Source organism: Malurus melanocephalus, unplaced genomic scaffold (assembly GCF_030028575.1).
Source record: "Malurus melanocephalus ecotype Western Australia unplaced genomic scaffold, MMel_1.1 scaffold_114, whole genome shotgun sequence".
Lineage (NCBI taxonomy): Eukaryota > Metazoa > Chordata > Aves > Passeriformes > Maluridae > Malurus > Malurus melanocephalus.
This window is the reverse complement of record NW_026623346.1, coordinates 1,831,619-1,849,360: the sequence shown is the minus strand read 5'-3', so window position 1 is coordinate 1,849,360 and position 17,742 is coordinate 1,831,619. Positions and strand designations below refer to the sequence as shown.

The following is a 17,742-nucleotide window of genomic DNA, read 5'->3' as shown; positions in this document are numbered from 1 at the left end:
ACACATATGAACATGTCAGGGGAGTACAAGAGCATTGCCTTTGTAATTCACCTCAGGTAGCAGCTTTGGTGCGTGTCACTCAGCAGGTATCTGACTTTATATTTCCAAGACATTATAAAACACACAGATTATTATCAGATACATTTTACAGAGAGATCTATATTTTCTGCTTTGTGGATTGAAGCTGTGTGCATGTACCCTGGCTGCAGCTGTGTCAGCAGGACCAGTACCTCCTGTAGCCCGTCTTGAGCTATTCACTGCTGCTCTGGTGGAGATACCACCCTTCCAGTCCCCTGGCTGAGCGGTTCTTGGGAGCCTGCCTGCTTTTCCCAGCCACAGTGTTGGAAAAAAATTGGTAGGAAAGACCACTAGAAGCAGTTCATCTTGTCAATCTGAAGGAGACAATAACTTCTCTTGAGGAAAGATAGGGCTGTGTAGGGGTTATAATCTTTTTACCCAGTGTTATCTTTGTCCAAGACACGGCATGGGAAGCATAATCGGTGTGATATAGATAATATAGACTTGTCTGTTACTAGAAAAAAATCTGTAAGCTAATTGACCTGCCGACACATTGAGAATGCAATTTTGAGTACCTCTTCTAAAGCTAGTTAGATTATTCTACTAATTTGTGATGATGGCATAGTATTGATTTACCGAATTCTAACAGCGTGGTTGTAAATTCTATGGAAATTGCTTTTGAAGTCAAATTTGGTTGAAATTTCTTACAAATTTACCATAAGAAAGGAGGTTTTATCAATATCTGTACTTGAAATTTTTAGTTAAGTTTTGTTGGTTTCTATGCAAATTGTTACACAGCTACAGAATCCAATTAGATTGCAACTTGAACCTGAAGTGTAGTGTATTAAAATCAGTTTTTAAAGATTGCCTATGAACTGGAACATTTGGTCCTTTCAAAGTATTTTTAACCTTTAGTCTCCATATATTAAGTGCAGTTTACCACAGAGCCAGTACATGCATTAAATGTCATGGGTTAAACTAAAGATAMAGGGAAAACAAATGAAGTAGTGATTCCTAAATTAGAACTGCATCATCTTATAAAAAGTCATTGTTTATGCCAATATCTCCAGGTGTCAGCTGAATTATTAATGCAAAATCAGTCTTTCACAATAGCAGCATCTGGCAGATACTTTCTCTGCTTCTAAGGAGACTGAGTTTATGCAAGTGATGTCAGTGAGAAAAGCTTTTCCTATTTTTCTTTGGAACCTATTTGGTAATTTATTAAATATAATTAAAACAGGATGGTTTTCTAGAGTTGTCTTCTTTTAAGCTCAATAAGGAGCTCTGTTCCAGTGCCCTGTGTAAGAGGAGGTGAGTGTGCTGCTCCCGTGGGAGATGTGTTCAGTTATTCCAGTGTCTGCAGGAGTAACCTCGTTGCAATTGCCAGCACAAGACATTTAGAGTACTATATTTCTCATTCATACTAAGTAAAAATTTATATATAATGGTATATATAATGGAATTTAAAAAACAAAATGTACTGCAAAACTAAGGAAGGCTGATAATTCTATGAGATTATTATGGAAATTACATGGTAATTTTAAAAAGAACTCTAAAATGCTGAGTTTCTCTAATCACAATATCAGAAACACATATGGGTTTAATCAGTTTTTAAATGTTAATATATTATGGAGATTAAGACAACAACATTTGTTTATTGGAGAAATGATTTACAGTTGTTTTCTCTTTAAAAGTAAATTCTATTAAAATAAGTTCTAGTTGTTACAATGTAATATTTCTGCATCTAGAAATCGCAAAATGGAATCACTCACAACACTTAGATCCATGAGAGGATTTTATTAGCAGCTTGTTCTTGTAACTCTTACATGTATTAAAATAATCATGGGACCATAAGTAGAAGTTAAGACCCTGTATAAATCATGTCAAATAGCAGAATGTTGCCTTTCCTTCTTACAATATATTAAAAAGAACCTTCTCCTAACACAAGGAGAAAATATATACTAAAGAAGTTATGGCCAAAAAGATTTTTTTTTTATAAAAGGTACTACAAATTTAATTTATCTATGAAATTGAATCTTTAATTTATTATGGAAAAGAATTTGCATAACTTTATTCTTAAAAATCACTACAGGAATGAGTATTTGTATCAGGAGAAATGGGGATTAAATAAGGTGAGACATATCTTAAAGTATCTTGGCATTTTTAATGCCTAGCCCCAAGCTAATACTGAGGTATGATAACAAATTCTCTGACTCAAACGCTCTGTGTGTGTTTATAGTTCTTTTCAAGGGATTTTCCTGTCACTGTTGTATGTTCAGTAGAAAACCTTTCCTTGTTAATCACTTTTTTCCCCTTCTTATTTAGCTGGTGTATGTGGAAATCTAAGTGTTAGGAGCTTCAAGTAGTCTTGGTAGCAGTACTGAAAAATCAGTACTGAAAAAAACCCCATTGAGTAACTGATAAGAGATTAGAGAGAAAATATGGAACAGGAAAATGAGTGGTGAGAATGCAAAATACATAGCATAGGAAGATTGCAGAACTAAAAGTGTATTACAGGGTTTGATGTGTAGCTAGACAAAGCACAGTGAGACCTATTTCAAAAGTGAAATTCAATCAACAATTTCTTTTTCAGTTGCAAGACTTATTTCCACTGTAATTAGGAATTTTCAGTTAATTGCCATGTTTATTCTGAAAATAAAGATCATGAGTCATAAACTTATTTGAAGAGTCAATTTTGAATTAACACATGAAATTTCTCCATGCACTATCTCATCAAGATTTTTAGAATCTTTCAACTTACATGGATATCAAGTAAAAATATCAATAACTGATGCCAAATTTTGTTGCCATGAATTTTAAATTTCATGCTTAAAATCTTACACCAGGCTCTTTATGATAATGTCAAAAAGAAGCAGATGTGAAGAACTACCCATTTCACAGTGCTTTACTCTCATAATCTTGTATAGTTTTCTTAAATAAATATCTGCTCCTGACTCATGTTGGAGACATTCAGTGATTTAGATCCACAGCCTAATGAGGGTAACAATTTAAGGAATGGCATAGCTTTTTCTGGTTTAAACGAATAAGGGCAAAATACCTCTTCAGTGTGGTTTTCTTTTGATACTGTAATATTTTGAGTCATATTTTGGAAAGGAAGAAATGTGTAGACTGGCAAGTACTTGAGAAATTGGCTGTTTCAGGAGTGGAGGATGAAATGTCATTTGCAGCATTGTCTCTATACATGTCTGCTTCGTGGGGTTCTGAGCAATAGCAAGAAATCCACTGCAAAACCTTCCAGTTCAAGTTGGAATTCCAGCCACATCCAGGAGTAGCGTCTGTAGCAATGAAGTTACACGGTAATTCAAGAGTTATCATAGAAGATTTAAAGCCAGTTGGATTTCCTGAAAGAATCATGGGGTTTGTACAGAGTATAATACTGCTTATTCACTCTAGCTGATCTGAAATGTTTTTGCAGCATAGACACTACATGAATACTTAGACAAAAAATATTCTGGACAAAATGTTAGAAGGAATTTGTGTGACACTTGCCATTTATTTTCAGCATTCATGAGGAAATTGTTTTGCTGTCATTTCATTTTATTATTTCTTACGTATCTATTTGTATTATACTTCAATATCCACTTTTTTCCTTTTCCTTTTTTCATTTTATTTTTTAGATTCATAACCAATACCCGACAGAGTTTGAGTTCAATCAGTATTATCTGAAGTTTCTGGCTTTTCATCACATATCAAATCGATTTAAAACATTTCTTCTGGATTCAGATTATGAAAGACTAGAACATGGTATGTGTGATCTTTGTGTATTGCATATTGCTTTCGGAGTTGTTGATATTTTTCTCCTTGATATTTGGCCTACGAAAATTTGCCTGGTTTGAGATGGTCCAATAGCTGCATGGTGACCAGGTAATGAGTTACATTTCAGGTCTAAAAAGCAAAATGGAGATAAAGAATATGTAGTATTTTCTGCAGCAGTGGTTCCTGAGCCATGCCACTGATGGGCTCTAAGAGAAAGTGGAAGGAATTAGCACCATGCCTCAGCGGGTTTTAGCAATTCATCTACATAGTTCCATTTTCCCTACTAAACTGTCTTTTAACAGAAAAAAAAGTCCTTGAGAATCCGTCAGAGAGTGCATAAAGTTTCAAGAAAGAGAAGCCTTTCCATCTATTACCTTTCACTTTCTCTTGCATTATTTTCAACATTTGTCTTTTTATACTTCCTTTTTTGCTCCATCTATCATGTGCAACCTTACTGCTTCCAAGGCTTTACCTCCCCCTTAGTGCCCTCTTACCAATGCTACACAACCACAGTTGTGCTCCAAATTTCTCTGCTTTGTGGGCTGGTTCTCATCGCAAGTGGTCAATTTTAATGCTTTTCTTCAAAGCTGGTGCAGCTGTGGGGCAGACTAGGCTTGAGCAACCATTTTATTTTCAAAAAATGTTAAAATCTATTATTTATCTTCTTTCTTTATTTCCTGATACATGGGCATTTGACAGTAGATTTTGCTATACCTTTAAACTGTGCAATTCCTTTAGGTTGTGCCTTAGCATTGTCATGCTAATATCATATCTTTTTGCTGCTCTTATTTTCCCCAGGGACATTGTTTGAAGATAAAGGAGATAAACATGCCAAAAAAGGCATTTGTATTTGGGAATGTATTGAAAAGATGCACAAAAGGAGCCCTATTTTCTTCAATTACCTCTATGCCCCTGCTGAAGTAGAGGTATGATTTTTTTTGAAAACACAGGTCGTTTGTTATTCTGAGTGTCTCCTTGAGTACATTTTAATATTTTAATTGTTCTTTACTGAGTTAAATATTTGGTGGACAAAGTTGACCCTGTTTGATTCATTGGATGAGTGTCTCATAGGCTGATATTCTAAGTCATCTTAGTCATGGAAATGTCATTTAAAGAGCTCAAATCTGGAGCATGTGCTTATGCATTCTGGTGAATTAAATGTGGTTCATTGTTTGATTTAATTAAATTATATAAATTATGGTTAAAATGTCACTATAATATCACTTTGTTTCAAATAGGCACTGAAGCCAAATGTAAATATGTCCAGCCTCAAAAAGTGGGATTATTATGTTGAAGAGATTTTGGCTACAGGTCCTTCTTATGACTGGACCATGGTACCTGCAAAATGCAATGTTTCAGAAGAAAACGACCAAGCAGATGGTTCAGTCTCTCAGACTAAGAGGAAAATAGTGTGGCCATGTTATGATGATGTAAAAAAAATACAGCCTGATGCCATCACCAGCCTTTTAAATGTACGTACATGTGTTGCACAGAACAKTAAGTTCTTTTATGCTCATAAAATTAATATTTACTTTTTATTGAAATTGCTGCCTTACAGATATGCTGTCATTAAAAGGATCATGGTAGATGTCAAAACRGGTCTTTAATAAGGCTGATTGGTTGATCTGGAGATGTGGTGGTGATGAATCAATCAGACTTCTTGCAAAGCTGATGTTGTTCTGAATGCACACTTCCCCTGGGAATACACTGTAATTGTAGTCAGTAGCTACTCAATTTTCACTGTCTGTTTAAAGAATAAATTAAATTTTAGTTTGCCTTTTGTAGGAAATTCAGAAACAGCTATTTTTCATTTGAGCAAATGATGAATCTTGCTTTCTTCAACTCTTTCTAGTAATTTTAAAGTAGGTGTGTGGTAAAATAATGACCCATATTTTTGGACAGATCAGAAAATAGAATCTGACACTTGTTGATTTTAACAATTGGGAGACAGATATACAAACATAAACTGAACAACGTGACCCAAATTTCTCCAAAAAGCTTTTCATTATTGCTTTTAGTTTATTCATGTTCACTAGAACCAAAATAATAAATTTAGATTCTTCAAAATTTGTTGGTTCTTGAAATAGATGCTTGGTTTTGGCTTTTCTTGTTTGGGCTCATTTAGGTTGCTTATGTTTTGTACTTTCTTCATTAGAAAATTGAAAATAAACTCATTCTCTTATTCGTTGTAGTTATTTAGAGTGATTTAACATGTGTCTTCTCTTAAGGAGGTGTTTGTTGATTATAATTAATTAATATTTGGTTATCATTATAATTGATAATACAGGAAAATGACAAGGATATTCTTCAGTTCCATTCAAGCCACATGTATGTCCAGATACACATCCCTACATTCAGTGTTCTATTTTGAAAACTCTTTGCAGACTTTACCTTATAATCAAAGCTGGGATTATGTAGCCAAATGTTGCAATTTTTGGAAAATCAGGATATGCTGTGGGCCCCCAACTCTCCTGAATCAAAGATGATTTTTAGCAAGTGTTAATGCAGGAAGCTTCTGAATGGATATGAATCCTTGAAGATAGACTTGCTTTTGATGTAGGGTTGGCTTTATTGTGGCACATTCCTCAAATTCCTTTTGGTCTACTCCTTCCAGTCCTAATTGATCAAACACAGGGAGAATGCCCAATTTAAAAAAAAAAATTTTAAAAAAATCCCCTTGTAAAACTCCCCTTGACTCAAAATGTAAAACTCCCCTTGACTCAAAATAAGACAGTCAGAACTTCTCCGAGCTTGTGACTTCCCAAATGCAAAGAAAGAGCAGCCTGTCAGCAGGGGTCACATCAGGGACACTTCAGCAAAATACAGAGAGCTTTCCTGTCAGGTGACCAGAGGCCAGAAGCACATCAGGAGAACACTGCTGTATTCCTGCCTTTTTTCCTGGGGCAAATGCCAAACTATCCATATGCACAACTGTGAGGAGCTGCCATGGAACAGGGAAATTCGCCATATTATAGGCTAAAGATATGTGGGTCAGGTTTTATAGAGTTTTGTCTTGGTTTGAAAGACAGGTGCTTGCCAATGAAGGCAGGGACCCCACTTGGAGTGGTGGTATAACCCCCCTTCCCTCCAAATTATTACAGCTTTGAAAATCACGGGCTTTCAGGCAAGAATATGGGTAAAAGCGAATAACAGTTTTTACTAAGATGTATAACAAGGTGAAACAATTAACAACAACCAACCCAGCCACAAACCCAGTGACAGCCTCACACACAGACACACCCTCCCCTTTGGTGCAGTTACAGTCCCAGTCGGCAGGGGCGCTGTTGGCTCCCGGCTGGGCAGGGTGGGTGTGATGATTCCCCGGCGGCTGCAGGGGACGCTGTGTGGCGGGTCCTGGCTGGTTCAGATCTCCCAGTGGCCAATGGCAGACACAAACCAGCAGAGGTGGACGGAGAGAAAGTTCCCCTGAAAACTCACAGGGGAAAATGCCAATCTCGGTGCTCCTCTGGACAGCAAGAAAACCTCAGAATGACCAGATGAGCAAAGAGACGAGCAGAATCCCACGACTGCAGATGGGATGCAGCAGAACTCACCCACTGCAGCTGGAATCTCAGGGGTCCCCAGCAAGGCACAAGGGTAGAAGATCACAGTGCATCAAACAGGAACCAACGACCAGAGATGCTGGGCTCTGCAGAAAAGAGCAGGCGAGCTCTCCCCCACAGGCAGCAGGTTGACCTTCCTCCTCCAAGCCAAGCAGGGCAGGAAGTGAAGCTACCCCCCCTGCCCCCCACCCAACCTCCYGGAGCCCAAAACTCCCGCGAGTACTTCCCTCTCTCCAAAGAGAGAGAAAAAAAAAACCTGCCAGGCAGGAGCAGTGCCCAGGGAGACCCTTTGGTGGGGCTAGGTTCTTTTGTCTTCCCCAATCGCCCAGCCATCAAAAGGGTGACCTGGCAATCAGTGTATCCCAGCAACAAAATGGGAAAGAAAATTCCCCAAGAAAGTAAACAAAAGGAGAAACCTTAACCCACAACAAGTTTGAATGCTATTTGTGAATTAGATTATAGTAATAAAAGATAGCAATGGAGAGAACATTTGGAAAACTTTGGAGGGATTATATAAAGGTTACAAAATTATTCTTCTAAGTTTAAGAGGCAAAGTGAACTTTCTTTTAAAACAAGTTATTAATTTAGGGCTATTGCTGATATAGGAGAAAGACCTCTCTTTAATCATAAATCCACTGAGAATGGGTTGGTATCCAAAAAATGTTTCAACTAAGACCATATTTAGCATCGTAAATTACTGGGGAAGATTGATTCTCACTTAGTCTACAATGATAAGCCCAAATTTGTTTGTTCTAAAGATATTTTTCAATTGAAAACTAGATAGTGCTCTTAAGGGTGTAAAAGCAGAAACTGAGCAGTTGTTGAGTACCTTAATTCAGAATTTTCATGGTAGAATGTGGTGCCGTTCTTTTAAGGGTGGAGCAGATTCTGGTGCTTTAAAGAATTGTGAGAGATGATCTTATATGCACACACATTGTGGATGCAAAGGGGGTGATCAGTCCCCCGAGCTTTGGAGCTTCTGCAGATTTAACTCCTGTCTCCACCATTCAGGTGTTCCAAAGCAGGTTATTTAGCAGAGCTTCTGAAAGGCACAGTAATGCTAATTGCTTTTGATTGCTAATTGCAGGAAATGGATACTCTCATAATTGAATTTGTTACAACCTTTCTTTTTATACATATATATCTCTGCCCCTGTAAGCCTGGACAACAGGAGATGAATCAGAGAGATAAATTGAGGAATTTTTTTTCTTTCAAGGAAATGAATCTATTCATAGCGCATTCCACACTTCCCTGGGAAGGAAAAACAAAATCTGATGCTTTCTGTAAAATTTAAAACTGAAGGGGCAAGAATCAATTGCAGTGATTTATTGCCACGTATGGTTTTTTACATGAGGTTTATTAAAGGAGAATTTATTCCTAACTTTTCAAGTTATATACAGGGAATTGTTGAAAGCTTTTCATGAATTTTTTTCATTTTAAATTCTGGAAGCACTACTCATTGCAGAGCCAAAAAAGAAGGAATGTGACCCAGTTGCTAAGTAACAAGTTTCAGTTACTTCCAGATTCTGCAGAGAAGGACTTGTGCTCAGAAGTCAAGACTAGGGCAGAAAGAGAATGATCAGATTAAAACCTGACTATTTACAGCAATCAAGAGCTTATATCCTTTTGCAGCAATTTGGAAATGCTTTTACTTTTAGAAGTGTGTGGTAAATTGATTCAGTTTTATGTCTCCCATCTAGAAGTATTTTCCATTCAATACTTTGAAAGAGTAACAAGTAATCTGGAGAAGCCTGTGTTCATGGTTCCTTATTTTTATATCTACCTGTGACGATAATCCAAACAAAAGTATTCTGGTTTTATTTCTTAACAGAAAGCATATATGACTTTCAGCTACCTTCAGTATTTAAAACTTCTGGTTTGATTCTTGCTGTTAAGCCACATCTCTTATATTGAGTTTCACTTCAGGGTTTTCCAATTTAGCTTCAGCAAGGAAGGGTTGGTAGAAATATTTTGTTCCTGTTACATTGTCAAATGCTGGCTATTTTTTTTCACCTAGGAGTCCAAAGTTTAGTTCAGAAGTTAATTTCAAAATGTTTTCTTACTTTAAAAGTATAATAATTTCCCGCCTTTCAATTAATAGCAATTTATTGAAGAATTTTTCAATCAAAAGACCAATAGGAGTTGGAGAACATTATTAAATCTACTTTAATGATAGAAGTAGAGACTTTCTCTACTTTGAAAATAAATGTGTTTATATTTAGTTGGCTTCTGTATAATGTAAAAAYTGTCCTGTGGCATTTTTTTATTACATCATTAATTGAATTGGCAAAATTGAGTTTTTAATTTTATTTCATTAATAATCAGATTTTCATAAAAATTTAGTTGTTGAAAGTAAAAATGCAGAAGGGAAGCATGGCAGGTGATATGGACCACACATCAAAGTCTTGACAAATATATCAATGAATGTTCACAAGTAGATATAAGCTAATAGAGTTGCCTCTTTTTACTTAATTTTGCACTGCCTTATTAACAGGAAATAACCCTAACTGGAGGTTATCAACATAGGTCATATTCCCAACATGAATATGTTCCACAACAAGAACATGTTGTTACAGTTTGGCATCCAAATTGAATAAATCTTTCTGTTTCGTTTCCTTCTTTTATTACAGCTTTGTATCACATTTTATAAACCAGGGTAAATGTTAATATTGGCACTGTACAATGTTGGTGTCACAGCACAGAATTTGTTCTTTGTAAATATTTTTATAAAATACAGCCTGTCCTTATCAGTGTTGTGTTTCTGTTATGACAATTGGTGTTGAATTTTGTGTGTTCAGAGGAYGGGGAGAGAATTGAAAGCCTGATGGCTCCTCCAACCTGGGGCATGAGGAAGAGCATTGTGGCTGATGCTGTCCTTGGGTGCCTTTTACTCCTGATTCTGATGGATCTGAGTTTATAGCTCGTATCACAGAGGTTCTTGAATATTACTGAACAATATGGTCTGAAGGGTCACTGTGTGAAAACATTGATTTGAGAATGGTTGTATAGAAATGATTGTAGGGAATAATCAGTTAGAAATGTTTATTCTTAAGGAAACCCTTGTTACTTGTTTCAGGAAATCGAAAGGTTGGAAAGTAAATTAAATCAGAGTCCAGAGAGGTGGCAGCTTTTGTGGGAAAGGGTCAAAATGAATCTAAAGGATGACACCAGACAAGACAATGTAAGTAGAAAAGAGCTTGTCCAGTAGAGTAATTCCATTCCTGCTATATAGGCTACCTGGGGCACTGACAAGATCACTGTATTTCTTGGAGTAAAACACGGCTTTTGAAAAACTGAATATGTTGTTTTAACCCGTGATACTGGCTTTTTATTTCTTCATGTTGAAAAATATATTTTTACTTGTGCTATTTATGTACTTGCTTTTCCAGAGTAGATTAAGGCATGCAGATAAAATGAGTGTCGTACTAATGCAAAAATCTATGGTTTTCATATATTTAAAAGATTGTTTAAGTACAAAAAAAGGCTCAGTTCCTGAAAGTAGCCAAAAGGATATCACAGTTTTCAGAGATAAGTAAAGATAATTCCGTGGCTAAATGGAGTTATACTTACTAAGTAGAGATAGGAAATATTCATGCTTGTGTTTCCAATTCCTGACTGTGGTTGAGGAGAAGAGCTGACAATATCGATGCTTTCTAAGTCAAAGGCTGCCTCTTTGCTCTGTGTGTGCACCAGGAATAATGGTAGATACTGCTTGTTGGGAGCTTTGCCTGTGAGCTTGGCACAGTGAATTACCAGTTCAAGACTGTATCTGTAGTGTTGTCATTTAGATTAGGACCAAATTCAGGATCCTTCTTATTCCAGGTTGTTGAGATTCAATTTAAATGGCATGGATCTATAAAATAGCTCTTGGAAACCATAGTTTTTCCTTTTCCCCTCTTCTTTCCCTTTGGAATCAGGGAAATTTATTGTATCCCAATGTCTGTCTAGTTTTAGATGCTTCTGAGAAACCAAGGCAAACACTGTTCAACATCATGTCACTGGAATGTATGAGGCTTTTCTGAAATACTGATTTCTAATACCTTGTGAACCCTTCTGCTTAAGAAATGCAGGGAATTGCCATCCCTTTGGCTTCTTCTCTGAGGCAACACTGACTTGTAACAGGAAGATTTTTTTTGGCCTTGCACTAATTCCATCATTAATTGGTTCCATTAATTAATTACGGCTTACATGGTGTACCATGTATTTATTGCACCGAGACAGTCTCACAGTGCAAGACAAATTGCATTACCTTTTTTCTTCTGTTTCCCTCTTGTTCAGCTCCGGAGACATCCTTCTGGCTCCTCAGGGATGATGTCACCTAATCTACATTCCTATCAAAAGAGGTCTTTGTTGGAAATACCTGACAGTGGGTTGGGTGAGGAGCAGAGTTCCAGCATTTCCCCCTCTAATGGAGTAGACAGAAGAACAACGACGCTGTACAATCATTTCGCATCAAAGTATGATGAAAATAGGTAAACTGAATAATCATGGAGTATTTATGAATATTTTAGTTGATAGGTACAAGTCTCTGCCTTAGGAAAAAAATTACATTTTCACATGCACAGAATGTTAGTGGCTATCTTGTTCCTTCTTTTTGGATTTGATTACATTTAGTTGTCTCAGTAGGTGGGCCTCTATCTTGTGCCAGCATCTTTCTCCCTTCCCTTTCATGAGATGCACAAGCAAATTGTAGTTGTATATTTCATGCATCCAAAGTACTAATAGGGTATTTTATCAGTGTATCACAGTTACCAATAACTAAACTATTGGTTTAAATCTTGCTTGTTTTACTGCAGAAAAGTAAGTGTTTAATATGGATATAATAATTTTGGAGCTCTTCTTTGTCAGCAGTATTGATATTATGAAATCACGTGCCATCTGTATTTTCTGTCCATCTCAGATCTTTTGAAGGTACGCTGTACAAAAGGGGAGCTTTACTTAAAGGTTGGAAACCTCGCTGGTTTGTGCTGGATGTGACAAAACACCAGGTAAAACCTTTTCAGATAATGGACTTTTTTATTATTATGTTGCTTCTTTTTTATTTGCTGGGTTTGTATATATTTGTTTTACAAACAATATTAGTAATGATGATTTTTCAGATGTGATGTGCGTTACATCATTCTAGACCTAACTATGTGTGTCTTGTATGTCTTGTAGCTGATACTGCATTCTCCATGGACAGAGAGGTTTTAGTTCTCTGATTTTATTTTTGAGAAAAAATATATAGGACTGTTTTATAAATTATTTGGAAGTATTTTATAAAACATAGGAGAAGCATTTCAAATAATATATAGGAGTATTTTAAATTAGTTAAAGTCTGGTAAATTTTGTAGCAAAATCATTCATAAATGTTCCACGTAATCATTGTAAAAGAAGCACCAAAAACAAAGAAGTTCTGATAGTCTAAACATTTTATCCAATTTACGTTTGCCAGAATTCTGCAGTAAAAATTTATATCCTTGTGTACCTCAAATAATCAGACAGTAATCTTCATTGAGATAATTATTCCACACAGTGGGACTTGTAACTTCTGAGTTATGTGTGCTTTTGTTTAAAAAATATTAATTTATTGTAGTCAATACACTTAAAAATATGTACTCTATATAGACAGACATCTCTTGAAATGCTAATTGAGTACTTCTAGATCAGTGTGGTAAATTCCAACAAATTATTCTTCCTAATATATCCTATATACCCTATATATAGGAGAAAAGGTTATTTTACAGGAGAAAAAAGTGCTTTTACATTTTTTGTATAACTAAATATCCTTCTGAGTATGATAGATGCAGGAGTTATGCAGGTCAGTCCTAGCTGGAATTATGTTGTTTGACCTTAACTGTAAAGGTTTCTTTTACTGTTTTGCATTGGTTTATGGGAATTTGTTAGGGTTTTGTTGTGGGAGCTTTTTTTGGAACTTGTTTGCATGCTGAAACTCAGTTTACAGCGTGATTAATATTCATGTCAAAGTATCTTTGTAAGGAGAGAAAAAAAAAAGCACAGTCTTCATTCAAACACTGTGCAGTATAGGAAAATGTGAGTTTCCTATGTGGGTTATAATTACCTAAAATTACACTTAAATTTTTGTTGATACCTTTAAATTCTTGGAACACAGAGGATAAGAGTTCTCTTAACAGCTTGATGAAGTAAAGCTTTTGTGTTATTTTATGTAATGACCAGTGAAGAGATGGTTCTTTCCTGCCTCGCATGTCCTCAATAGCAATCCATGACTATTTGCTTCTCTGCTCTGGAGCTCTGATGATAAAATACTCTTCCCCCACCTCCTTGGCTTCTAACAATATTTGTGCCTCCCACCCTTACCACTCCATGCCTCCAGGCTGTATCCAGAAAAAGGGAATTAAATGGAAATGTCCATCTAAAAGTATGTCTGGATTTTTTTTCTCTTGTCTCCAGCTGCGATACTATGACTCTGGTGAGGATACAAGCTGTAAGGGACATATAGACCTTGCAGAAGTGGAAACTGTGATTCCTGCTTCTCCAACAATTGGAGCCCCAAAACATGCCAGTGAAAAGGCATTTTTTGATGTAAGTATATCTGGTCTTTCCTTGATCTTTATGTGAAACATTCTTCCTTGGTGTGTTTATCTATTGCTTCCAGTCCTGCTGGAAGGTGTGAACTAGATTGGACGTGTCATCCCATCTCAAGACAAAAAGTTTTTATGTAGCTGGCATCGCCCTCAACAGTAGTAGTTCAAAAATGTTATGTTCAGACCCAATTAGCACATTGAGTATTACAGTTTAAAGTTTGCAARTTTTGTTTTCCATGTGCTGACTGCTGTCTTTGTGTCCTTGTTTTTCCTTCGCAGCTGAAGACAAATAAACGTGTGTATAATTTTTGTGCCCAGGATGCACAAAGTGCTCAACAATGGATGGACAGGATCCAGAGTTGCATTTCAGATGCTTAGAAAGAGGAAAAATGTTCCGTGATAAAGTCACATTAAAAGCACCTCTTCCTGGAAGAAACTGAGTTCTGGAATGTTACTGACACACAATCCGCCTTCCTTACATTTCAACCATAAAAGTTCATAAGTTCTGTTTAATAATTATAACCACTGTAACTACTATTTTTTTTTTCTGCAGGGAGGACTTGGAAAAATAATAATCCATTTAGCCTGAATTTCCTCTTTCTGCAGTACAATTCCTAGCTATAAAAGTGGGCTGTATTTGCACTATCATCTAATCCTGGTTTTCTTATTTCAGAATTATTCTGTTAGGAAACCTGTCCAAAGGAAAGCGTAGATATTTTCCCTTCAATAGGAAGTGTATTTCCACTTTATTTAGATTTTTAAGCAGAATGTTCTTATTTCCAAGCTAGTCATGAATAAGAGGGAACATGTCTACAATTCCTAAAAGCAAATAAATAAATGAGGCTTGTGAGTCCAGTGACAAACGCACCAGGTTGCCAATGTTTATAGACAGTTGATATTTTTAAAGACCAAAAAGTCAAATTGCCTGATGCCAGACATTCAAGTCTTCTCGGTGTGCAGGTCATTCTCTAATCTTGTGCTCTGCTGAGTGTTTCTGCAATGTTATGGAATTTCAAAATCTAGGGATTACCTGAAAACCATAGCACTTTTATTTTAGATTCTGTTTGCAATTCCAATGGGATAAACAAAAGAAAACTGGCTGACAGTATCCTGGAGCAATGGAAAACAACAAACTAGGAATTCAGTAGAAGAAGGATCTCTTGTGTGTGAGTTGTATGTGTTAATTTATATGCTGTTCTGCTTACTGTAAAATAAAAAATAGCGAACATGATAATGCACTAAACAATGAAGCAAGCACTTGCACTGAAATCTTTACAATGCAGACATTTTGCAGGACAGAGGTAAGTTATTTATCACAGAACAAAACTAGCTAGTTAACAACATTTACAGATATTAAATGTGTACATAATCAAGTTTGAGGTGTCGTGATTTGATACTTTTTAAATATTTTTTTGCACATTAATTGGAAGACTGTTTATAGATTTTTACTTTTGAAGAAATGTGTTTGTTCTGCTTAAAGTCCTGGAGAAACATTTTTAATAGCCCCAACTTAGTAGAAAGTCTACAAATAGTGAGGACTTTGAGTAGACTATGTAGGTAATTAAGCCATTGTTTTTACTTTGAAATGTTAATATGTTAAATAGCACACTAATATTACAAAAGGTCTGTATATATAATTCACTATTTTCTCATTTTTCCAGTTGTTCTGCTTGTAATTTAATGTCAGCCTAACCAAACTGACTATACTTACAAGATTTTTTCAGTTATTAAATTTTGTGGGGTTTTTTATAACTAATGTATTTTGTCAGAAAGGAACATAGATTTCTCACCATACACAATAGGAAATGCAGCTGTTTTTAATGCATTTGCAATTTCAAAACAAAAATAAGAAGGCTTTTTCTAGCATTTTTCAATTGACAAATTTCCACCTGTGACAATGATGTATGCACATTTGTATTTTTCTTTGTATATGAAGTACTTTTATATGTACTTTGTAAAATACTGATCCTGTTCTTAGGTTATATGAAGATATACATACCACTGCTTATTTTGTAACTGGTTAATTTTAACTCTTGTATGTTATGTGATATATGTATGCTAACCATCTTGTAATAAATACACTTCTTAAGGAAAAGTAAAACCTTTCCTTTTACTGTAAAAGAGAAAAAAGAGAGACCCACGTGTTGAAATATTCCATGGGCACAAGACAAATCCTTATTTACTCTGTATTAAGAATAGTGGGTGTATTTAAAACTATGTGGTCTTTTGTATACTTGTAAATATTCTTACCTGAAAGTTGCACTTGGGCATCCTTAACTCAAACACTTGTCAACAGTAACACTAAAGAAATCACAATTTAAAGCAAACTTATCATTCTAACAAGTCTCAATGTATAGCCTTTGCCAAAAGGCTAAATACATGTAATGGTCATACTAAGTCATTGAATAATGATGTTAATTATATTTTTTTTTAAGTTCTATATGGTATTGCACCATAAGTCAACTGCATACTTTCACCCTAAGACATATCTCACTCTTATCACCTTATGCAAAAGCGATCTAATTCCTAAAAAATAAACTATAAAAAAATGGCAAGGTCTTACTTGAGAATGTGCATCTAAATGGAATTCCTGAGTGTTGTGTGGAATAGCAGAGTTCAAACGGAGAGGGAATGTGTGACRGAGGTAGGGGACCTGTTGCAGTTCTTGGGTGCTGTGGTGCTTAGATTATATGGTTTACATATTGAGCTTGGTATGGATGCTAATGTTGCCTTAAATGTTGATCTCAATTTTTAGTATCTGTATTGATGGAAAATGGACTTGAGCAACTTAACTTAAAAATACCYAAATAAAAGCTGAAATAAGATATGTGATATCTGTGGTGTCTGTGTAAGGAACATACGAGGGAATGGTATGAAAAGGCTCTTGGTGTGAAGACACAAAGTTTGCAGTATCCCTGAGGGTCTCTCTTCTGCAAAAAGATGTTTCAAACAGAAAACATGGAGAACTCAGCAAAGCTTAAGCTACAGGGTTTGCCAGTTGTTAGCGTTGTGGCAGCAGCAGTAGAGAATTAGAAACTAAGAATTTGTTTGAGGAAAATGATATGTACAAAGGGATTCAACTTCATATTCCATGAAAATGTTCTAGAAAAAGGAACCCATGCAGGAGCTGGGGATGAGGCAGACGTGCTCCCTCTGCTGTGTCACATCACTATTCCCATACTGAGTATCACAAGGCTCCTGCTGTAGAAAATAGAATTGCACCAGGTCTTGCATAAGGGGAGAGGGTTGTTTGCCCTTCTGTTTAATACCAAAACATCCATGTCATARGTGGAGGAATGAAGCGAGTTAGAGCTTTGAAGGGCTGCTACTGGGGTATTATATCAGTGATTTCTCTTTCCTATCTAACAAGTGTTTTTTATAAAAACCATTATTTTTGATGGAACCTTAAGGTTACTCCACTAACAAATAAAATACTTAGCATGCCACACATGTGGGTCACTGGTTATGTAATGGTACACAAACAGCTAACAGGCCCAAGAACAAATGTTCAAAATTTTGTGTCACATCCCACACACATTATTTGTATCTGATACTTTGTGCATTTCAGACATAACAAAAATGTGGTGATCGTATCCAAATACTGTCATTTTGCCTTTCTGTCCCATAATATTCTTGGAGTATGTCAAAGTGGCTGCACCACATTTCTCATTTTTCATATTTGTGATCATCCAAATACTTTGTCTGTTCATGATTATCCTGTGGTTGCTTTGGAGAGTTAGAAATCTGAAATTAATCTGCCCATTCCCCAGTTATGCTGAAGTTCATGCTGAATATCATTGTCGCACCTACTTTAAGCGGGTTTGTCTGTATTTGATCAG

The 17,742-nt window shown here is 36.0% G+C and overlaps 1 protein-coding gene across 9 annotated transcripts in view; it reads left to right on the top strand.

The window, feature by feature from the left end:
- SBF2 (SET binding factor 2) overlaps nt 1-16,757 on the top strand; it is a 226,965-nt gene extending 210,208 nt beyond the window's left edge. For 6 of the 9 annotated variants that reach the window (XM_057369734.1, XM_057369731.1, XM_057369737.1 and 3 more), the window contains 8 exons: nt 3,657-3,783; nt 4,594-4,721; nt 5,034-5,267; nt 10,435-10,539; nt 11,637-11,830; nt 12,259-12,346; nt 13,770-13,901; nt 14,183-16,757. In XM_057369734.1, coding sequence (XP_057225717.1) covers nt 3,657-3,783; nt 4,594-4,721; nt 5,034-5,267; nt 10,435-10,539; nt 11,637-11,830; nt 12,259-12,346; nt 13,770-13,901; nt 14,183-14,281 — 1,107 coding nt within the window. In that variant the 3' untranslated portion in view covers nt 14,282-16,757. The remainder of the gene's footprint in view (nt 1-3,656; nt 3,784-4,593; nt 4,722-5,033; nt 5,268-10,434; nt 10,540-11,636; nt 11,831-12,258; nt 12,347-13,769; nt 13,902-14,182) is intronic. The other 3 variants (XM_057369738.1, XM_057369736.1, XM_057369732.1) reach the window with 2 other exon arrangements.
- The last annotated feature ends 985 nt before the right edge of the window (nt 16,758-17,742 follow it).